The 25,085-nt window shown below is 31.3% G+C and overlaps 2 protein-coding genes across 4 annotated transcripts in view; one reads left to right on the top strand and one right to left on the bottom strand.

Annotated features, from left to right (window-relative positions):
- LOC113401338 (probable E3 ubiquitin-protein ligase HERC4) overlaps positions 1 to 25,085 on the bottom strand; it is a 333,429-nt gene that overhangs the window by 92,594 nt on the left and 215,750 nt on the right. The window lies entirely within an intron of this gene.
- LOC113401356 (uncharacterized) overlaps positions 1 to 25,085 on the top strand; it is a 155,800-nt gene that overhangs the window by 124,409 nt on the left and 6,306 nt on the right. The window contains exons 3-4 of the mRNA XM_026641238.2: positions 9,241 to 9,318; positions 9,780 to 9,961. Of these exons, the coding sequence (XP_026497023.1) occupies positions 9,241 to 9,318; positions 9,780 to 9,961 (260 nt within the window). The remainder of the gene's footprint in view (positions 1 to 9,240; positions 9,319 to 9,779; positions 9,962 to 25,085) is intronic.

The raw sequence follows: 25,085 nt of genomic DNA, 5'->3' as shown, positions 1-25,085 counted from the left end.
AAACTTTGTTGGTAGCAGATAGAATAATAATTATTAGATAATTGTTTTACTAACCTCTTTTGTTATTAAATGTCGTCAGTGTCGACATCAATTTAACACGATAGTATATATTTTTCCTACGATATTAATATTTCCAATTTGAACAGAGTTAAAATATTTATTGGTATGTTCTTCAATTATCTTTAATTAAACAACATGTTTTTATGACTTCTTATTATTATTAAATACTAGTTGGCCCGGATTACTTAGTATCACCTACAATTTATATTTAAACAGTGTAGTTCCTTCATTTGCTCCTTTTTTCCGACGTTAAAACGATTTTGATGATGTGTTCCATGTAAATTAGCGTGATATTTCAGCCTACGTCTGATTGTCGACGGTGCCCATGACGCTCTGTCTGCTGCGTTTTCTCTTCTCTTTGAAAATTTTCCAGATGTACTGCCAAATAGACTACTGTAGGGTGTCTTTCGTAAATGGCAAATATAAAGATGCGCCAAATCGCCTTGTTGCTACTGACATAGCGACCCATCAGAAATATTTCGGCATTTGATTTTTTTGTAACGGAAAAGGACTATCACTATTGTATAAATATTTACGTATATACTTAATTGACTTAACGGTGTAGTATTCAACACTAATGTGAGCTTCACAAACTTTGAATAATATTAGCGAGCATTGGACAATCCAATAATTGTCAACATGAACATCATGTCCTTTGAGTTTCATAACAATAGATCGCCCATTATCAGCAACTAATCGGTGACGATGCAATGGTTATCCGACATTACCAATGGTGGTGTCAGCAATCAGGTCTCTTGAATATTGGGAAAAAAAATCTGGAATTGATATGTTATATATCAACTTGATTTGAACTTGACCGTAAAAATAAAACAACGGTTACACATTCTGAAACGTAACTTGATTATGAATTATCGGTATGACGAAGAAATTTTCGAATTATTGTATTGTTTAACAACCTACAAGCAAATGATTCACGGTCGGTTACATATTAAAATAACTTAATGGTAACGTCAGTCTTGCAACTAATCTTTATTGATATTCCTTGAAAAGTTAGGCTGTCACATTTTCGTAATTTTATGCGCATTATTGAAACATTTCAATTATTACGAAGTTAACAAATCAAACGTACGCAAGAGTCGTCTCGCATCAGTGTATCTTAGAGTCAGTAAATACAGAGTATGCTTGTGTTTTGAGTATACTTGCATGTATGTGTATATACACATGTACTTCATAATACCTCATATCGCTTTGTACGCTACGTCCGTCTGTTCGTCTGAAATCGAAAAACTCCAAAACTACTGAACGAATTTTCATACAATTTTCACCAATAGACGAAAAGATTTATGAGATTTATGAGATGTATAGTTCTTTAAGGTTTTTTTGTAAATTGCCGTATAAATAATTAAACAAAAAAAAATGTATATATTCAAAACTTCCTGAGTTGTTGAAATAACATGAGATCTATTATAATTAGGAAATTACGAATAAATAGTATGAATAAAATGCAATATTAACTTAATACACATAGAACTTGACAGTTTATCTTACATTTTTTTAAATACGCAACGCAGTAATCGCTCGCTTGATAATCGTATTATGTTTTCATACTTCACCGCATATCTTGCATTGCTAACACATATAAATTGAATTATGACATAAAATATTTATAAGTCTTATCAGAAATACAGTAAATAATAATGACAAAATAATAAATAACTTATACAGCAAATAGTTACCACATTTAACATTTTTTTTCTATTTTAATATGGATATAACAAAAAATTCAGATAATTACCGATCATATATTTAAAACACACCAAGGCCCTGGAGAGAAAACCTGAATACTGATTGTGTCCGCAGAACGGATCGGAATGCCGCGGAATCGTTTTACCATACTCATCAGCTGCCCTTTCCGTGTCGTGTATGACCTGTCCTCTGTGGAGTGAATGGATTACTTGTTTATTTAATAACAAGCTAAGTTACGCTAAAATAAACTTAATATATACATTTTTACCAACTTGGATATAAGTTTTCTCATCCAGGTCTTCTACGTGAGGGTTACGCTGAGCCATGGGTGGAGCACTGCACGGGAATGCCGTGTATTATATCAACAAGACTATGAAAAGGCCGACCTAATGAGGAGTAAAAGTAGTGGGTAGGATTTCCACATAATCTTTATCCCCGCGTAAGGGCTTGGGTACTTTCCTGAATATTTTCCTTAAATCTTATCCATTTGAACCCGTCGAAAGCTCAATTTTACTACGAAAATCCCTGTATATTATGTCGCCAAACTTTTTAATTCCAATTTATTGGGATACTTGGTGTTCATATATGAAACAAGTTGATTTCAGGTTTTACCTGAAGAGCGAATTAAATCGTGTTAAAAAATAACTCTGAGTTCAGTATATGCTCTACAAAATAAAGTCCCGGCTCCATGCAGTACTGTTTTAACCTCGGGTCTCCAATATACCAAATCTGAAATAATTTTTTTTTTTTTTTTTTCAAGACTATAGGTCCATGCTAGGTCGTCAAGACATCTGATATTTCTCATAAGTCATAGATAAGTGATAGAACACTTTCCATTAGGTTGTTGATATTATCGAAAAAAAAACCTAAACGTGACTTGGATTTTAAAGGAAAAAATATGAAACCTTTTTAACAAAATAGAGACTATTTTAAGAGATTTTGAAGAAAGCCTTATATAGAGAGACTCGATTAATTTTCATTAGACTCAACTGCGACTCCGTTGATATCAGGACAAGGGTAATATTTCAACAACATTTCTAATTAGAAGAAGAATTTTGTAACTTTACCGTCATATAACATTTGTTCAACGTTGAATCCTTCCAAAGATACATATTGTTAATAATTAACTAATTTTCGAAATTAATTATTTTTTTCACGATTTTCCTTCACCTCTAAGCACGTGATAAATTTATAAAACACCCAAATTAACCACATGAGACTTAGAGTTGCTTGTAGGATATAGATTTGAACATCATTACATAGTATAAAACAAAGTCGTTTACCGCTGTCTGTCCCTGTGTATACTTAGATCTTTAAAATTAGACAACGAATTTTGATACGGTTTTTTTCAATAGATAGATTGATTGAAGAGGAAGGTTTATATGTATAATACATGCACAATATACATAGTAAAGAAACACTGATCATTTTACATGTTTCTAAATTGATGTCGTAAATAAACATACCAATGTACCACAATATTGTACACCTCAATAAAGTCTTGAAAAAAGTCGACGATTGTATATGCCTTAGGGCTAACCCACAATAACCATTTTTTACTTTTTACGAGAAATAATGGCTTATTCCTAAGCAATTTTAAGCAAAACAGCATAAATCCAATCTAATCTAATTAAGTACCTTAAATGCATTGTGCATTTAATATAGATCAATGTACCCTCTACAACATGTAATTTAAATGAATATTTTCGAAGATATTACAGATTTAAAATGCAGGGACATAGCGGTTTGTATTGTCTAATGACAAAAAATCTATGAACGTTGTTAGACATTCTGCATTGCAACCGTGCGAAGCCAGGGCGGGTCGCTATTATAGTACAAAAATAACAATATAATATTCCTATTCACTCCCCTTTTTTTAACATCCGCACGACTTTACCTCGAACTACTGATAGAAAAAATCGTTGCTAAAAAACAAAAATATAGACATCAACTAATAAAAGTCGTGTAAAATATTGATCTAATAAATAATATATTGTAAAATACGTGTCTAATGTTTAGTCACGACGATATTCACGTACCGATGCATAAGATAAATTACCCCACGATTTAGATTTAGAAAGTCATGGTCAAATGTTGTCGATATACGATCAAATAAGCATATTATCAAGATATTTTGTTATTATTTATTTTACTTTAACACATCCTATTTAGTTACTTTTTACGGTATAGCTTGGTGGACGAGCATATGGGCCACCTGATGATAAGTGGTCACCACCGCCCATAGACAATGGCGCTGTAAGAAATATTAACCATTCCTTACATCGCCAAAGCGCCACCAACCGTGGGAACTAATATGCTATGTCCCTTGTGCCTGTAGTTACACTGGCTCACTCAAACTTCAAACCGGTACACAACAATACTGAGTACTGTTGTTTGACGGTAGAATATCTGATGAGTGGGTGTTACCTACCCTGACGGGCTTGCACAAAGCCCTACTAAGAAATTGTTTAAAGATATACATGCATCATTACTAAGTTTTGTTTGGGTATTTGGTTATATGTTATTTAGTTAGTTTTATGTTCTGGGTACCGGAAAAAATCTTTCAACATTTATAAATAAACTATCGATATATTTATATACTTATTTTATTTAAGTAAATTTTATCTTTTCTTCCCGTTTATCCATACTAATATTATAAATGCGAAAGTAACTGTCTGTCTGTGTGTCTGTCTCGCTTTCACGCCAAAACTACTGGACCGATTTAAATGAAATTTGCTACACAAATAGTTTAGAGCCTGAGAAAGGACATAGGCTGCTTTTTATTTGGAAAAAGTGCTGTAATGGGTTGAAAAGGGGGATGAAAGGTTGTAAGTTGTTGAAAGTATTGTAATTTTTAGGACTAGAAACATAAAACTTATATTTTAGTCTGTATACTTATAAACTAACATATCATGACACCCACTAAGGAGCGAATTTTGGAAATTCTACCCCTCAAGGAGTGAAATAGGGCTTGAACGTTTGTATGGAAGTCCGTAATTTTTTAAGTTAGAAATACGAAACTTTATTTTTGGTATACTGATTAAAGAGGAGTAGATACTTATTAAAGTGTTTCTGCATATTCTACCCCTAAGGGGGTGAGATAAGGGTAAAAATTTGTATAGAAGTCCGTCATTTTTTAAGATAGAAACATGAAACTTTATTTTTGGGATACTGATCAAAAATAGGTAGATACGTATTTAAGCGTTTCTAGATAATCTGCCACTAAGGGGGTGAAATAAGGGTTAAGTTTTTATGGGAGTCAGTCATTTTTTTAAGTTAAAAACATGAAACTTTATTTTTGAGATACTGATTAATAATGAGTAAATACGTATTTAAGTGTTTTTTGATATTCTACCACTAAGGGGGTGAAATAAGGGTTGAAAGTTTTTATGGAAGACGTCATTTTTTAAGCTAAAAATATGAAACTCTATTTTTGGGATACCGATTAAAAATGATTAAATACATATTTAAGTGTTTCTAGATATTCTACCTCTCAGAGGTTTAATAGGGGTAGACATTTCTTATATAGATTAGTCTGGAAGTCCGTCATTTTTTAAGTAAGAAGCATGAAATTTTATTTTCGTGTTACTTATTAAAAATGAGTAGATACGTATTTAAACGTTTCTTGATATTTTAGGCCTAAAGGAAAAAATAGGTTTTGACATTTTGTATACAGGTCAGTCTGGAAGTCCGACATTTTGAAGTTAGAAGCTCGAAATTTTATTTTTGGGCTACCGATTAAAAATGAGTTGATTTGTGTTTAAGCGTTTCTGGATATTCTACCCTAAGGGCTGAAATACACACCAATGTGGTATACAAAGAGGTCTTAAATTCACGTAATATTTTAAGTTGATTTGTAAATATATTCATATTCTACGCGAGCGAAGCCGCGGGTAACAGCTAGTGTTACTACATTGAATCTTCGACATCTTATATCGTTTATCTATATATCAAGTATACGGAGAACTACTTTTAAAAAAATACATAACATATTATGGAAAGTACAGTACAAAAATATTTTATATGTTTATTAAAACAAAGTAAGCGAAATCAATGTTAAAATTTTTATTTGAGCAAATAATTTAGAGCAGTAAATGCCTAAATGGAAGTTGTTTCAACTTCCTCTAATGGAAAAAGTTCGACGGCCTGTTCATTTCACATGGTTCGTTAGGCTTATGAAAATAATTGTTCATTTACAAGTGACGAGTTTCTTTACTGGATTCAATGGCTTTTTTATATACGACAAATTAATTTTGGAGTCAAATCGGATATCTGATGTCAGGACAAAATTTGACACGATAAAAATCTATTCTTCCTTTTTTTTACATTAACAGCCTGTAAATTTCCCACTGCTGGGCTAAGGCCTCCTCTCCCTTTGAGGAGAAGGTTTGGAGCATATTCCACCACGCTGCTCCAATGCGGGTTGGTGGAATACACATGTGGCAGAATTTCGTTGAAATTAGAGACATGCAGGTTTCCTCACGATGTTTTCCTTCACCGCCGAGCACGAGATGAATAATAAACACAAATAAGGCACATGAAAATTCAGTGATGCTTGCCTGGGTTTGAACCCGAAATCATCGGTTAAGATGCACGAGTTCTAACCACTGGGCCATCTCGGCTCCTTCTTATTTATATGCTTCCTTATATTATTTAATTTGAAAACTCTTGCTAAATACAACGACGACATGAAAATATTCCAAAGCTTAATGTTTACTCGCTACGAAATATTGAAACTGTATTACAAAATTATGTAGTATTCAAGAAAAAAATTTAATTGCCGCCATAACCTTAATGTGCTAAACAGGGTAATTAAATTATACAAAGTCAAAGTCTTTTATTATAGTACCTTATAAATTTCTCTAAGATGTCGGATAATAAAATCTATCATAAAATGCGAGCGTGGTTAAAAATATTAATTAAAATTACATATTTATTGCCTGTCTGAAATATTATGTGAGTAAAGTGCAAGTTACATAGTTTTAATAAAATAATATAAATGTGAGTATTTTATCTTTACTGACTTTCGTATTTTACAACTTAATTTGAATGTAACGTTATTTTAAGAACTTGCTTAATTTGTGTTTAAAAATTACAATGTGACTGTCGGTAAAGGAAAACATCGGAAGTAAACAAACATATTTCAGATGAAATTTTAAAATAGCCACTCATTTCGTAGGATATAGGTACATATCTTACACTCAGTGGAGTCGTGTGGTAGAATACGCTTCAAGCCTTCTCTTAAGCAGAGGCGGTCTTTATAGCCCAATAATGGAACTTTTGCAGGCTATTACGTTACTATATTTATTTATTTATTTAAAAACAATAGCTATTCATATGATATACCTATGAAAGAAAAATTAAGGTACGTTTAAATTCACCTGCTTTGACGACCTCCGTGGTCGAGTAGTGTGTACACCGGTTTACATGGGTACGCCACTCCGAGGTCCCGGGTTCGATTCCCGGCCGAGTCGATGTAGAAAGAGATCATTAGTTTTCTATGTTGTCTTGGGTCTGGGTGTATGTGGTACCATCGTTACTTCTGATTTTCCATAACACAAGTGCTTTAGCTACTTACATTGGGATCAGAGTAATGTATGTGATGTTGTCTTATATTTATTATTATATTTATTATTATTGGTAATAAATACTTACAAAATGGGATCTTATTTAAAACTTAATTAAATTTTGCCTTTACCTGTGATGTGACTATAAATAGCATGTTGTTGTTTTATCCTCGAGGCAACAGTAAATCAGTAACGACATACTCAAATTAAATGACACCATTTGGAGCATTAATAACTCAACATAAAATCTATAATTGCGTTTTGGACGTTAAAACATTGGTGCCGATCCGATTTATCGACATGAACTCGCCTCTTATTGTCACTCACAAAATAAATTTGTTATTTTCAATTATTGTATTATATGTTTTACTTGGAGTTTATTTTATATAGAAGTAATAATTATCGCAAAGGAATCGTCGAATTATAAAAACTTCAAATGAGGTTTGATATGTTATATCAAAATATTTTTGATATAGTATACATTGTGTCAATGAGATTTATGTAGATAACCTATAAGAAACGCAAAATAAATCAAGTATTCTTTTTTCCACTTTATCGAATCCTAGATTTCACAAAGCGAATAGAATGAATACACGAATCAATACAAAGACAAAAAATAGTTAATCATTAGAAAAGAAATTATATGTTCTGGTTGGAGTGATCAAAATAATTGGGTTTATATATTTTTAGTTTTACAATATCCAATGTTGTCCAATCACCAAAATTTGTAACTCAATAGACAGAATAATAAAACTGATAGTCTTTTTTTTAAATCATATTTAAAGTTACGTACATATGTAAACTATCTGATGTTTATATAGTATTCATATTGTATATATTCTTAAAATGCAACCAACACTGTTAAATATAAATTTTACACCCATTAAAAATATGTAATTACCGAAGTTTCATAAAATTTTCGATCTTCTGAAAGTTGCAGTTTTAAAAATTAATTGAACACGAGACTTAGCGCATGTAGTCTTAATAAAACTTCCTCAGTGCTTTTTTATTACAAACTGGACATAGCCGGTATAATATTTTCATGCTCAGAGTTAAACCTAATTTATTGGAAGGAGATCTTATCAAACCTTATACATTAAAAATATGTAATAATGTTACCAAACTATTTATTATATCGTTCCTTTTTTACCACGCTTATATTAGCTTCACTTGTAACTAGATTATGTATGTAAGAAAATCTTGGAATCTTAATTTGACCTATTTCCCGGTCTTCGATTAGGATGAAATTTTGTACACGCTCTGAGTTCTGATAACAATACATGACTAGTTAAGAAACGTCATTACAAATACAATATGGCGGCCTCCCAAAGATGGCGGACAGGCTATTTGAATTCCACCCCCATGATATGGATATCAAAAGAAAGGGATTGCTGTCAGGAATATGAAAAAATAGTCACGTGACTTAAATCCAACATGGCGGACATCCAAGATGGCGGATTGGCTATTTGAAATGCACCCCCATGATATGGGTATTAAATGAAAGGGTTTGCTTTTGTAATTTTTATTGCGTGCTAAAAGCGTGTTTTTTAGTTTTTTAAACTATTTTATTAAGCTTTAAAATGAATTTATGAATATAACAATATTCTATACAGATATTCAATATAACAGAACAATGTTAACCAAATTGCACGATGAATGAGCTCTAAGTCTCTTCATTCAACGTGCAATCGTTCTCAGATGTCCGGCTTAGCGGAGCGTCTGAGTGCACATCCGTGTTACAAACTTACAAGATGCCCGACAAACTTTGTTTTAACCATGTATAAGACAATATCCTTAAGCCCTAACAGGACACAAACTTACTTAAAATGTTAAGCAACGCAAATAAAGTGACACAATTGGGAACTGATACTGTTTAATTCACGTTTGTTTTTTTTATTTGTTACAGCCAGTACCAATTTAGTCGGTAAATTTACACAAAGCGTACGCCGGATCGTTCAAGACGTCAAAGACGAGGGCACTTCCAGTAAGTCAAAAACTATTATTAATTAATATTATAAGCGATCATATTCACAAAATAATAATTTATACTTTATACTTGCCACTAATTTCATATAAATGATAACAAATGTTATATTTCTCCCTTATATAACAAAATTTGTCGAATGAAAACGGAAGAACTATAGAAATATTTATCAGTTACCTAATGCATGTTTTGATTTTCCGTCGGTATGTGAAAACTATTTTAAAATATTTATGTTATTCGTTTAAAAAACAAAATGATTGAGGTAAAGCTTTGATTACTGAATTTATTACGAAGTAAAATTAGTTGAGTGAAATATAAATAAAATAAAAGACGTGCATAGTCTTCAAGTGTTTAAGACATTATTTTAAGCGTTGAATAACAAAACCACATACTTTTATATTATTGTTTTTTTATAAAAATAATTTCATAAACACTAATACACTTTATTTGTACATAAATAGGCGGGCAGACTAAGGAGGAGGTAATCGAGACTAATGAAAGACTCCGTGTGGTCCGCGTCCGTCTCGATGAAAACTACGACACTGCGAAGAAAGCTCTTATAACGCTTATGACGCGATACAATGAGTCCAAGGCTGAAAGGAACGTATTCACGCGGTATGCTCTACTCAAGGCAATGATCAAGGTTGGTTTAAATTTATCATTGAAATAATCAGTTTATATTTTAACGTACGTGTTTTTCAGTGTTCTATTTAAGACGTAAACGATTTTTGAAGGCTGTTCTACGATTTACCAGATGTTTAGTATTTGGTTAAACAGTAGTCGAAATAAAAATAGTGTATTCGTATCTTAGTTATATGTTTTTTACATATAGCTAAGATACAAATACACTATTTAAAGATAAAATAATATTATCCGTTATTTAATTACAGGCCTTGACAAAGTTATTACTAGATTTCACTGAAATATAAATTATTATGTGGAAGACGATACTAATGTTAATATATAAAATTACCTGATTTTATGTATTTGCGTCGTTTTTATATTCTAATGATACGCGGCAAGGACAATAGATAATACTAATAGACTAAAATAATGTAGATATAGTAAATTTAACCAAAGCTATAGTATGTATTATCACGTTATATTCCTTATATCTAAACAATATGAACTATTTATTTGGAAGATGACATGTACATACAATAAAAACTGGCATTGCTAATAATTGTAGTATCATCGATTAAAACTTAAAAAAAAGCAGAGTAAAAAAAATCTTACCACGATACATGTACGTTTTGTAACGATTCGGTTGTTTTTAATGAATATCTAACAGAAACGCAGCTCTCTAATATTATTATTTATTAAAGTTCATAGGTAGATGCATACCAGCCCTTAAAATTAGAGTTTATGAGCTTGAGCTACCAATGACGATGACTGTTGGAAGTTAAACATAAAGAAGAAAAGAAAATATAGTAAGCGGAGGAAGACGTACAAGGATATGTAAGATACGCGCTTGAATGTTGCAGCGACGTTAACGTGCTTTTCTTTTGATTACGAAATGTATCTAAATACATTGAAGCTCGACGTGTAGGAGAAGTTGCGCAAACGCAAACGAATGCGGCTTGCGGTTGTAGTGGGGGGAACGACGAGCTAACGGTAAATCGTAGTAAGAGCGGCAGTGCCCGCCCAAGATGAAAAATTTGGTTAACCAAGTGTTAATCTCTTCACTTTATATATTTCAATAGAAAAATAATAGTAGGTTTTCTCTTCTTTCCTGAAGCCAAATTACGGACGATATTTTCATTTTCACAAAATCAAAATGAAAGCCTCGTATGTATCCTTGAGATTTATGTCACCTTATTTGTAAGATAAAAAATATAAACGGTTTTCACTACCACACAAGAAAAAGAGAAGAGTGTTTTGATGAAATATTTGTCGTATAAGACGACAAACCCTGTGATATGATGTAACCGGATGAATTCTTTGAAGATTTGTGACGACAAAGACGGTCGAAGCTGTGAATATGCTGAATGTATCCCCGAAAATCTGTTAGTCCTTCCTAATCCGACAACGTAGAAACCTTACGATCTTAAAATCACTATTTCCATATTCTATGTTATATGATCCAGGAGCCACGGGATACCTTAAATGTAAATTTAGCTTCTGGCGTGATACCCTTAACGGCCACTACTGTTATTTCATGTTCCACTTTATCGAACTGATTTGCTTTCTAAGTCCTTTCACGCTAAGGCTATAATGCTCTAATACCCACTTCCGATTGATGCAAGAAAAGCGACCTTATTATAAAGTATAAGATAAAAGGATTTTTCTCTCATTGCAATTTTGTGTATAGTTATACTCGTATAGTTTCCACCTTTAGGTAAGTCAATTTGTTTTAGTTTTTTTTTTCTTAATATAACGAATATGTGTGTGCACTTTTGTTTGTTTGTTTTGTTTGTGTTTATCTAATTATTTTATCGTTATTATTCGGATTATCGTTAGTATTTTATGACTTTATGCTGCTACACAGCTCTGGTAGAGTAATACTTCCATAAAATATCCTCTCACTTATTTTAATCAATATAAGTATCTAAATATCTGTCAAATCTTCGCTCGACTTAGGTAAATAATTACACAAACAATTAGGAAAATCTATTACAAAAATGAGTCACAATTAAAATCCGTAACTCAGAGGAATAACCACCAATTACTAAAAGGAACCACCAGTATCCAATAATGGAAACTCCCGTAAATTATACCATTCATTAACAGAAACGCAAAACAACAAGGCCGGGCAATGTGAAAATCGTAAATAAACAACTGGGTCGTGCATTTGCGTATTTTGCAATGGTGAAACCAAAAATACAGGTATTCTAAGCTCGTTTAATTATTCATGCGTACGATTAATTTACGGTAATAGGACATTTAAAAAAACCTCTAGAGTCTTATTACCACAGAAATCGACATGGCTTCTTTAAAACATTTAGGACATTTCAAAAAAAACATGACCTGTTTTAGTTTCAAAGCCATAAATTACGAGGTAACCTTTTGCTACTTTAATTATCTTAATTATTTTATTAATTTATTTTTTTATTGAATTATAGTCACGGATATACGTTTTTTATTTCATATAATAAATTATTGCCAATATAATTAATATAAAAAAAAATTAAACCGAGATATTCTAAGTTGTTAATTCTGAAACCTCTTTAACATTTACGAAGAGTTTCTTGTTGTTGTTTTAATTAAAAAAGACGAGACTAGTGATCATGATTTCAATTTTAAAGCACAAAATAGAAGTTAAGGTTATATGTAAAATGCATTGTGGTCTAAGAGTAGCGGCAGGTGGAAAAAGTAAGCAGTAAAACTAGATACTTGCAAAAAAATACGCACCATAGCTTCCGATATTCTTCGTGTCTGGGGGCACATTTTAACCTCTTAGTGATGGAATACTAAATTTTGATCAGACGGTCATGGTGGTAGTTCTAAATATAAAGGAAGGAAAAACTGTTCAAGTTTAATTCCCATCACGAATGTATGCAGTTATTAACGTGTTGCATTTCAAATAACTCTTCTTGAATTTCATCAGGCGTGCCAGAAATGCTGATAATGTTGATGATGTTGATCAGTTTCCGAATACATTCATCCTCGCAGTTAGGAAAATAACGAGTCAATCAATTTTCAAGTTTTGTAAATGAATGTAATATATTTTTTTTGTATAAACATCTAATTAATCAAACACCGATTGGTCTTCGATTACTTTATTTTTTCTTTACGTGTCGAGTACTCGTAAAGAAATGCGAAATAAATATCATAAGCTTTGCACTGTTAATTTTAAGTTCAAATTTCCTCTAATTTAAAATGTATCCTCTGAAGTAAATCCTATTCAAAAGATCTTGCGTTACATAAACCAAAAATATTTTATCCATTTAAAAAAATATTCAACTTTCTTTTTAAAGACGGCTATAAACATTTACAGTTACAATTGTGTTTTTCTTATGTTTATCCTTTATTTCCGCAATAATCGTTTAAAAAACATTTAAATTGATGATTTATGATTCTAATTTAAATATAAGCCTAAAATAAAATATAATTAAAATTAGAATCAGAAATCATCAATTTAAATGCTTTTTAATAAGCAGGCAATTATTTGCACCTCTTGGAACCGACAATAAAGTATGTATGAATTATCTGTATAATATTTTTTTTACTACTCATGATGCTATGAGCTTCAAATGATCGACCTCAACCTCAAAATAATTGATTAACCTTTTTTAAACATGAATGCGAGCCGTGGCATGTACATAATAGGACAGCTTGAAATAGACCGAAATAAAATTAATTGTTTTAATTCATACCTGCTCCATTATCGATATAATAATGACTGCTATATATAAGGTATGTGTTGAATTGACCTAGTCATGAGTGTAGCCACAGCCGTTTTACCTAGATACTAGCCAACTACGCAAGAGATATTACATTGCACATATGCATATGTACACACAGGTAAGCGTAACTATACTTACCTATTCACTAACTCATCATCCGACACGATCAGAAAAAGTTTAGGCACAAGACCAACCGGCGTACTACTCTGTAAACAGTGCTCACTTATAAACTCCGGGCTACTAAGGATTTCGTGACAGAAACATACATACATATGTGTTTTTTTTATTATATAGGTACTAAGTCTTTAATAAAACGAAACAAGAATATTACTATTCTTTATCAAGTTGGCTCTTTTAAGTCATTTTACAAGATTGATTTTGTATAAAATGTGTTAAAATACCATATTATAAACAATAAATACCACCGGCTTGAAATTACCTTAATAAAATTATAGTCGATTATACCGAGATGAAAGGGCAAGAAACTCAGTATTTATTCTTTAATAATCAATCAAAAAATCGTACATGTAACAATCATATACATTATATTTATGTATTTTGTATTATCGTGAACTGATAATAGCTTTAATTATTTTAAAAAATAACATCCCATTTAAATTTAATTTTGACATAATTTAATTTCGTTCAAATGTAAAATGATCCGCAGAATTTTATTAAAGAATCGAGTACCCGTACTCAGGAAGGATGAACTCCTTGAAGTCTAAATCTTGGTATTATCTTTACTTCTCTTTAGAATTTTATTATTAGTTCTCGTTTTTTATAATGTAGTTACTGTTTTATATATGATATTGTGTCATACAAAAAACATCCCTACAGTAATCTCTAGTTTCAGGCTCACAAATAATTCGAAAAACTCGTTTTTGAAGAGTGAATACCGTTTTATGTCGAAAGCATTACAAAATAATCTCTTCATAATCTGTACGCTTAGATATTTAAAACTACGCAAAAAAATTTAATGCAGTTTTGATCAATTAACAGATTGATTCAAGAGGAAGGTTTATATGTATGTATGTGTGTAGGGTTATATGGCAAAAAAAGGGAATCTCTAGTTTCCTAATCGGAAAAAAAATTGAATTTTTATGATTGTTCTTCAATGTAAAATATGTAAATTTACCCTTATTGTATCCATGTGAAGCTGGAAGGGGTGCCTAGTATACCACTTATGAAATGTCTTTCATAATATGTCTTAGCATATTATGAAAATAATATACATTCATTTTATATAATTATAAAATGTTCTAAACGAGCAGTACTATTTTTAGTTAGTCATGTAACATTCCTAACCGCGTATGCTGCTGAGTTGAGCTTACCTGCAAGGCATTATAAATAAGAACATTGGAGCTTTAAACGTGAGTCCTAAAAATACTGAGATATCTTTTATATCTAACATTAACTGAATATTTTGTTGTGCCACGACGAGATGTAAGCACAATATTTTTTTTAATTCGAAATGTAATTATTAATTATTAACCAATTCTGTATTCATGTTAGTTAAATAGTATGATACATGTATGTAATATATCCTACCTGGAAGTCAACAAGTATTATTATTAACTATAGCTTTTGAACATAGTCTAAAAATATTACGTTATTTTTCATTTATCCATACTATATGGTTCATATTATTTATTTCACACTTACTTTTATTTGTATATTTCAACCGACGCCAGTCACGAAAATTGATTTTCACATCTCTATGAAACGTTTTCATTGTAAATATATTATTAAATTCATTTTAAATAAATCCAAAAATCAGTCAGCAAGTCAGTGTAATTACAGGCCCAAGAGACATGGCTGTTTATTGGCGGCGTTATTGCAGTGTTAATATTAGCTTTAGGTGAACTATTGCACTATTACGAGTACTTCAAGGTCTAACCGTTTCAACTGTGAATGCCACTATGACATTATACCTTGGATTGATAAACAAATATTTTCACATAAGTCGGCTAATGTAACCAGCGTATGTATCGTCCTATAATAAAGCAATGTTGCCAAGCAACCAGTGTTAGTCCGACAGGTATTTTGGCTGGCGTCATAACTAACTCCAATTTTTCATTGCAATTAAATTAAAATATATATGGATACAATAAAAGCTCACCATGTTGAGTTTCATTTTAAATAGAAGTAATAAAAGCGTGAAAAATGTGAACATAAAATCTCAAAGAACCCTCTATAAATGAATATTAGGCCAGGATGTCGATGTACATCTAACACAGGTTTTATTATGCGAATAGATTTACCTATTTCTACATATTTAAATTTCTACAGGTTTAAATTATTTTTAACTGTAACTTGTATTTAGAAGTATATTTTTTTGTATACCAGGATAATTATCTCTCTTGTAAAAAGAGTGATATGAATTAAAAAAATATATCAAATTTTTAAAGTTTATTCATTTTTAATAATTATTAAAGCTGAATTATTATAACTAACATGATATGACATTTAGTAGCATCGTAAGTCGGTAGTGAACATTTCACGAGTAAGATACGAAATGAATTCTTCCAATATTTAAAAGGTTTTCTAAAGAAGTCACACTCAGTCGTACTGTGATGTTATAAAGAAGTACCCTATGTTACACTACGAATTTTTATAATTTAAATATAAACAAGTATTTGTAAAGAGCAGAAAGTTAACTTTCTGGATAATTCAAGATAAAACATTAACTTGAACTGGCTATTGAAAGGCTATTGAACAGCTGTTTTGTTAATTACTATAAAGCTTTTGACTCTATTGTTCACGAGAGGTTAAGGAAATCTTTAGGATCTGTAAGACAATCTGTATTCAAACTAAGGTTTATGTAAATTCAGTATCATCCTCGCTCTGTTTCGCTTTTATTTCTATAATAAACTACACGACCTTTTAGATATTACGTGTAATTTGTATATATTTTCAATGAATTAACAGTAAATATTAAATTGACTTAAAGGATAATACAATTTATATATTTAATTATCATAATCAATACGTGCATCTCATCGCTCTTATATCTAAGTCTGAGGGCTATAGCGCACTAGAGTATAAATATATTTAATACATACCTATATATATGTAACTTACACATATAAGTTGGAGAGCCGAGATGGCCCAGTGGTTAGAACGCGTGCATCTTAACCGATGACTTCGGGTTCAAACCCTGGCAAGCACCACTGAATTTTCATGTGCTTAATTTGTGTTTATAATTCATCTCGTGCTCGGCGGTGAAGGAAAACATCGTGAGGAAACCTGCATGTGTCTAATTTCAACGAAATTATGCCACATTTGTATTCCACCAACCCGCATTGGAGCAGCGTGGTGGAATATGCTCCATTCCTTCTCCTCAACGGGAGAGGAGGCCTTAGCCCAGCAGTGGGAAATTTACAGACTGATTATGTACATATAAGTTAGCCAATAGCAAATAATATAATACATTGTAGCTTATTGTATTCAAAGTTTATCGAAACGTATTAAATTTTAGTCAATTCGAATTACTTATAGTTAGCATATTTGATTAAGATTCAAGTGCGATAATTCATACATGAATGAGCAATAAATATATTATATTATTAATAAACAATGTATAAGATATATAAATAAAGTAACAAGCGACTTACTAATCATATAAATACAGCCTTTTATTTTCACCAATATATATAAATGTAAGTACAAAATTCTGAATTTTGTGTTACATATAAAAAGAAAACACTAAAAAATAAATTCATTCAGAGTATGTACTCGTATAATATGTACTGTATATATCTATATTTTCAACTTTGTAAAAATGTTGTTATTTTTTCCTTCTTTTTAATAAATTTAACTTCACACTAGTGAAGAATATACTAGTGAATAATAAAAATAAAAAGTTGCTATTTTTTTTCCATCACTTAAATCCACTTATTTTTATGATAGATCGTAAATTTTTATCTACGATGCTATAAGCAAACTTTTAATAGCTTGAATACAGTTCATTTCCTTCTTAGTTTTAAACTTCGCCGCCATCTGTATGTCTGTCTATCAGGACTGCTTAGTACTATAATAGCTGGCCAGTTGAAATTTTCACAAAACACGTGTATTGTGGCCTGTGTAATTAAAATACATAATCGAAGAGAGATCTTTAGTTCACGACTTCGACTCAAGTCGACTGAAATTGTAAAATGTAAATATTCTTTTTACATACAACAATGCATACAAGCATCGGCTTTGTTATGCTAGTTTAGACGATGTAATAAGTATATGACAGCAGGAGAAATATGACAACATTTCTGCAAAAGAACAACCGCTTCCCTCACCTTTTTTTATATTCTTTCCATTCTTGGCGGGAATTTATTTATGAAGTCAAACGCTAAAAGGTTTATACGAAAAAAAATAAAACGAAGAGCTCCGTCCCGTCTTCCATTTCAATCGATCTCTACCATTGAATATGAAGACGTGACTTGGCTTATTTTATTCAACTCTTTAACATGAAATTGAAATATTATGTCACTTGCGGTTTCGACTTACCGAGAAAATAAGAATATAAGTTGTTTATTATTGACTCGCTGAAAGCGTGCGATAAACAGATTTGAATTTAATGAAATATAATCCTTGTTTCTTACTTTCTGTATGTTATTAAAAATATGACCTATTAGATGTTATGACTGACGAACAAGTTAATTTACGCCCAGTTCTAACGGGTCCTAAAAATTGGGCATTTTAAAACGAATTCTTATAGTTTTCATCTATCATTGAGAAAAATCCTGACCAATTTCGGTTATGTAGGATATTAGAGCACGGCAAATACAGGTGCACTCACTATTCTCTCAGTCCAATATCCCATTGGAAGAAACAATGGACAGGTTTAAGTGGAGTTTAGGAATTCGGATTCGAAGACCTTACGTGCTTTTCGTGTGTCACTGCCAAGTTCCAAACTTCTACTACGAATTCCTAAGCAGTAAAACTCTAATAAGCAAATCTTGCCCCGACCCGGGTTCTGCACTAAAAGACTATAGGGTAGCAACCAAACCGACGAGTCAATCAGTAATACAATTCCACCCCCAAAAGGATTTTTTTTTTATAGAATTACTATTCATTTTGAAGTTAGAGTAGCAGTTATCCATACTAATATTATAAATGCGAAAGTAACTCTGTCTGTCTGTATCGTTTTTTTAGTTGGATTTATTCATTAGTTTTGTAAGTTGGAGTCATGAAAATTTATATGTAGGTTCTTAAAAGAAACAAGACTTTTTAAGGGTTTCCTAATTTCAATCTGGTCCAATCCTCCAATTAGGTTAATGACACAAACTGTGACTGAATAAAGTACTCATAATCTTCACCGAGGTAAAATTTTGTAATTTATAAATGTATTTTATGCCATATTTTCTTCCAGATCTTTGGCCACATTTTCGAAAGTTCATTAATTCTTTTATATTTTTTTAACGATTAATAAACACGGCAATTAACTGTAAAACACGGTTGCTGTTTTAAATGCATTAATAACAGTTAAGCCGTAAATATAAAAAATAAAATAAAAATTAAAACAGTCACCATGACATAATAATTGATGAAAAACATAATAAATATAGTTGCCATTCAATTAATACACGAGACATTTTTCTATGGAACTGTGCCAGCTTCATGCCGCCGTGTCATGTCAACCTGGGAAAGTCGTTTCTCTAAATATATTTATAGATCAAACGTATCCTACAATTAGAGTACAAAGTGTTGAACCTAAACCTTGATAATGAATCTAATCTGAAAATAAGTTACCTACAGTTACAATTTACCTAACAACTACCTAAACTATTTAAACTGGTCGAGTACCAGACCAGCTGAGGAATCCAGAAAAGTACGAAGACAACTCAACAAAGTCACGTTCCACATCAATGAAGAAATACTCGTAGATTTTAATGCAAACTTTAGGTCATCGATTTTCCAAACTGTAGATTGTGTTGCCGTCTAGCAATAATGAACATGCAGGACAATTAAAAAAACACAAATCAATTTATAAATAAGATACAGCTACGACGCGGCAAGCAGAGCACTAAAGTGGAGGACTAATTATAACAATTTTTTATACATACATAATAATAATGTAAATATATTATTATTTAGGCGCCGTTATGTATTAGTATGTAATAGTTTTGACTGTCATCGAGTAAAGATGTGACGATGTGCAAACATCCGATAAACCAACGTGTTTTAAACATTTAAACAAATTGTAAACATTTTATAAAAATGAATCATTCATTATTGTAACGATGAGAAAGTAACTTACTAACTCTTTGGTAAATATAACATTCGAATAAAACCTACTGTTTATCGTGTAGGGCATGCTTATATTAATTAGTAATGTGTCATGAAAACGCATTTTTCTGTTTCTAGATTATTCATAGAAAATAAAATTCTAAAACCAAACAAGTAATTTCCCGAAGGAGCGGAATTGCATTTCATCTGCTAACATAGCTACTTCGTTTAGTGGAAAAGTATGTTTTTTTTTTATTGTTTAAAACAACATTGAAATGATTGTATAATTGTTGTGATTTTTTTAATAGTGAAATAATCCGATGCCATAGCGTTTCTTATAATTATTTTAATAAACAACAACTATACAACTGTATTATTTCGATATTCTGACTTTTCTCGTAAAACCTAATTCACCGAAATCCTGATGATTAACGATTCCTTTTACATAAATGATGTAGCAAATCCCGTCGTAGCTAAACTCGCGAAATTTTAAGTACACGATTAATTAAAGACAAAACTTTCACATAACTTTACGTTACGTTACAAATTGGAAAATTTTATTTATTTGAATCATTTACGCATAATATTTGTATTTATATACATATGTACGTTTTGGATAAATGTTTGTTTTGATGATGATTCATGATTAAGATATTATTTTTTTTTATATTTCTAGCATATAATGGGATGGCTCAGTGTATTAGTGGGTTAGAAGGCTATTGGAAGTCCTTCCATGAGTGAAAATGACTAAGCGGCTATAACAAGCCAATTGGTGGAACAAAAGTGAAACAATTTATTCATTAAACAATGTTGTCATGACTTAATCCCTGCAAGTTTAAAAGATTGTGAATGGAATCTATTGATTCCCATGCTTAACAATCTTTGATGGATTCATGCGTTAATTTTAAAGTGAAATGAATCGTCAGAGGTATATAATAAAGGATACAAGGATACAAGGATACTAAGGATACTAGACGATATATACATAAGGTATATAACGCTCTTGTGACATGTAAAAATGTAAATAACGAAATGTTGAAGTTGACAATTGAGAGGTGCAATGTCTATTTCGAATTTCACAACAGTCGAGAAGTGCTCACTGGCCCAAACTGCGCTGCCGCTTGATTGCTTACTAGCTGTTCATCCGACTTTGCTCGGCTATATTACTGATTCTGTCATACAAGATTTTTACATGACATTAACAGATTTCACAATACACGCAACGAAAGCTCTCAAAATATTTTTTTTTTAATCATACTCCACTCCTTTTTGTCGTAACCTGATGGTATAGCCTATAGTGATCCTCAAAATAAGGGCTATCGAATATTGAAATATTTTTTCGAATCGGACCAGTAGTTCCTATGATTAGCGCGTTCAAAAAAACAAAGAACAAACTCTTCTGCTTTATTAGATATCGACTTAAACACACGTTAATCACGTTACACTTTATTAACTCGAATTCATCACTTTATTTAGCACGGAAGTATTGTATCTACCATGTATCTTCTAATAATAATAAGCTTTTGAATAATATATGTATTTGTATTGAAATATATTTTAGAGGAATGTATGAATCAATGACACATTAAAATTCAACATTTCCCTTAACTTTGCCTGTGTGTGTTGTAGATGTGTTTTTTTTTTCAAATTCAACAGCTTCTTTCGATTTCTTGCTAGGAATTGATTTTCAAAAAATTCAAATTGTTTTAGTTTTTATTAAATTGGGCCCGAGACTCCTTTGAGCAGCTTTGCTATTCTTCATAGTTTCGGATTTGAGCATCCACGCCCGGTTGAAAGTTTTGTAGAAATAAAATATATCAAAATAGTAGAAAATAAAGAAAATACTACTAATACGCAGAACAGCATTAAATTACCTATGCGAAAAAAAAAATATTTTAAGAGTAGTCTTTTTCTGGAAAATATATAATTGCTTAAGAATATATAAACAAGAAATATTAATTAATTATACGTTGCTTAAAGTGAATTACTACAGGTTTCGTCTCAGAATTTAATATCTAAACCTATTCTTGTTCCGGAGCTAAACTTGTGTGAAGCCTCTAGCCCGTAAACGGAATTGTGATCTATAACGACAGCCTGTAGTATGCCTGGCTTGCAAACTTAGAATTATATATTTTACCTGATCCGCATCCATATATCATATAATAACAACGGTTGCCATCGGCAACGGTCTCTCTTGCATTAATAGCGAATGACGCTCCAAAAAGAATGATTCGGGTATTCAATTCCTCTCACTGTATAATCGGATGTGACGTCACTAATAGTCACAGGCAGGCTTGGCGGGCAGTTCCAGCAATAACTGTCGTGACATAGCTTTGGCTTTGGCTTGGCTGGACTTGGCTCGGCTTAGCATATAGCGTGGCGTTACACTTGACTTAATTAGCTAAAAGAACCCTCCATTCGTCCACAAATCCGAATGAAATTAAGTGAATACGTTTTAATCATAGAACCGCGTAACCAAATATTTACCTAAAAATAAATATATCGACCGTGAAATATAATTTTGACGTGTAACAAACACTGCACAGATTATGCTTGAGAGACGTTAACAACATTGAGTCTTATATAGTTCCGTTTAGGCATAGTATGGGTATTGTCCGGGTGTGAGTACTAGATGGTTTTTATTCTGGGTACAAATTATATACCATTATTGTGAAACTTAAATAGAAATATGTATTTTTTTTCATAAATTAAATAATATGTTCTATGCTAACAACACGTACATTCAAATTAATAAATCATAATTAAATAAAGTCATACGCAGCAAATAATCTGAACATCAGCAAGAGTTACCCTCGCCTCAATTACAAGTGCCTCTTGTATTTGTTTAATTGATCTCATCCTGCTTATATAAGCGTGCTTAATATTCATACTGAAGTTAGTGTTAACAATATTATTGATATTAACTTAAGGATATATAAAAATATTTACTATCTTTATTTATATCAAATGTTCGCTATAGAAGTATTGAAGAAATCGCAAGAAATAATTTTATAAAAAACTCATCGACCTAAAATTATAAAATAACAAGCTTATATACTTATAACTAATATTATATAATTATACTAGAATCACTGGGCGGTTTCAAACGCATTAAATCTACACTATAAATATAAGTATGACCTCAATCGATCAAATCGTTCACTTTACACGATCACTAACAGACCAAACAATATTTTTATGAAATATAATGAATGAATACTACTTCAAAAAGAAGAATTAGATGAGTCTTATAACATAAAAATATTGTTCATGAAACGTTTAATATCTGGTCGCCCTAACTGCAGAGCATTTAGGTACGTCTCTTATCCTTAAATTATAACGTTATAAATATATTTCTGTTCCATATTTGGGTACGGCAAAATATGAACGCTGGCACTGTTCGTTATAATAAAGCCAGTTTGTTACTCATTAAAAGTTTAGTGAAATGACTAACATGAATAATTAAGATGAAGTGAGTCAGAGAAATGACAGGCATAAGGGCCAGGCTTTTTCCAATGCAAAGGTGGCATTTCACTATCATCAGGCGCCCTAGGCTCATCTGCTTTTGAGAAATAAATAACAAAATGTATATGTATAACTTCAATAGTCGTTTACTTAATTCTAGGGAATTGGTAGAATATTATTTTACATGATGGTAGACGCGAGTTAACTCATTACGTGACGTGCTCGTATTAGTTGATCGCAAGATGAAACTATTATAGTAATAATACACTGACCATCCGCCGTCAAAAACAATAATCAGTACGTTGAAATTAATCCTGAACGTGAACTTAGTCGGAAGGTACCATCTATTAGTGGTTTCAATATAGATCCAGTACGTACCAATTTAATATACTTCATCGGACACACATTTGTAGAATTATAAGATTCTTACATATCAATTTATAGACATTAACCTCTAACAAATTATATGTACTATAGATACCGTGTTTAAAGGTGGTTAAATTATATACGTATAAGGTTTTATTTTATTATTCTGATTAACATGTATATCCTTTAAATTATGCATACAGGTTCTAAAACAAATAATATTAATGCACACGACGTAGATAACATTGAAGCGCTTCCATAAATCAGTAAATATCAGTATGCTAACGAGAGTCGGTTAAGAATTCAATCGTGAGTACAATAGAATTCCTTTCGGAGCGGTTTATTTGTTCGTAGTTGGAAGCTGTCGCAAGCGGTAGGAAATTAAAATTCATTACGTTTCATTTATTCCAACGATAATTGCTATAGACGACGAACAGCAAACTTCTTAAGCCAAGTTTCACAATACTTACATGAAACGTTGGTTTGGTTTTGTGGTTTGATTCACTTTTTATATTTAGTTGTTAATTGTATCTGAAATATGAATTAGTGAAAAATAATAGCAATAGCAATAAGAAGAATAATACTTTTAAAGGAAGAAAAAAATATTTTTCACTACATTATAATTAGAATGTTTAACCGTGTTCATATGTAGAAAACGTATTATGCAGCAAATATATTATTTTAAATAAGACAAGTTCCCTTCAGTGTGAACACCACAATTTTCAAACAGTTAATGTTGTGGTTACAAAGCAAGATTGTCTTTATCGGCTGAAGCTGGAAACGTTCCAGTGCAAACTTATCCACTTTAAGCCCTGATTGCACTCAGTCCAGTAATAGCCGTTCTTTTACAGTTACAAGGAAAATTCGCAAGATTTCTATCTTACAACTTTGAAACTATTGCACTTTTAGCTTGTTCTCAAACAATTCCATGTTATTTGAACATTCTCGAACTATGTTATGGAATTGTATTTCAAGTTCAAAGACTTTCATGCTCAGGTAAGTTAACTTATATATTTTAGAAAAAATAGGATAAAATATTTATACAACGGATAGCAGTTTTCACCACAAGCTCACCTTTAAACAACAAATAACAAGCGAGTTGGGATGTGATTTCGCCCTTCCGACGAATTAACAATTGTTTGAAAGTTATCTTGTTAGTGAAGTGTCATTTATTATTGTTGTGCATTTTCTGAAAAATTATCTAAACAGCAATAACTATATCACTGGCGAGGTAACGAAAATTACCATTATATAAGAAAATCTTTAAAAATACTAAGTTACATTGTACAGACTTGCAGACAAAACTGCACGTAGATGTAGTAGCTATGTATATCTAACATACCTATATTAAGTACCTGTATCCGGTGA

This window comes from Vanessa tameamea, chromosome 7 (assembly GCF_037043105.1).
Source record: "Vanessa tameamea isolate UH-Manoa-2023 chromosome 7, ilVanTame1 primary haplotype, whole genome shotgun sequence".
Lineage (NCBI taxonomy): Eukaryota > Metazoa > Arthropoda > Insecta > Lepidoptera > Nymphalidae > Vanessa > Vanessa tameamea.
Note: the sequence above shows the minus strand (reverse complement) of the source record. Positions and strands in the feature narration are given on the sequence as shown.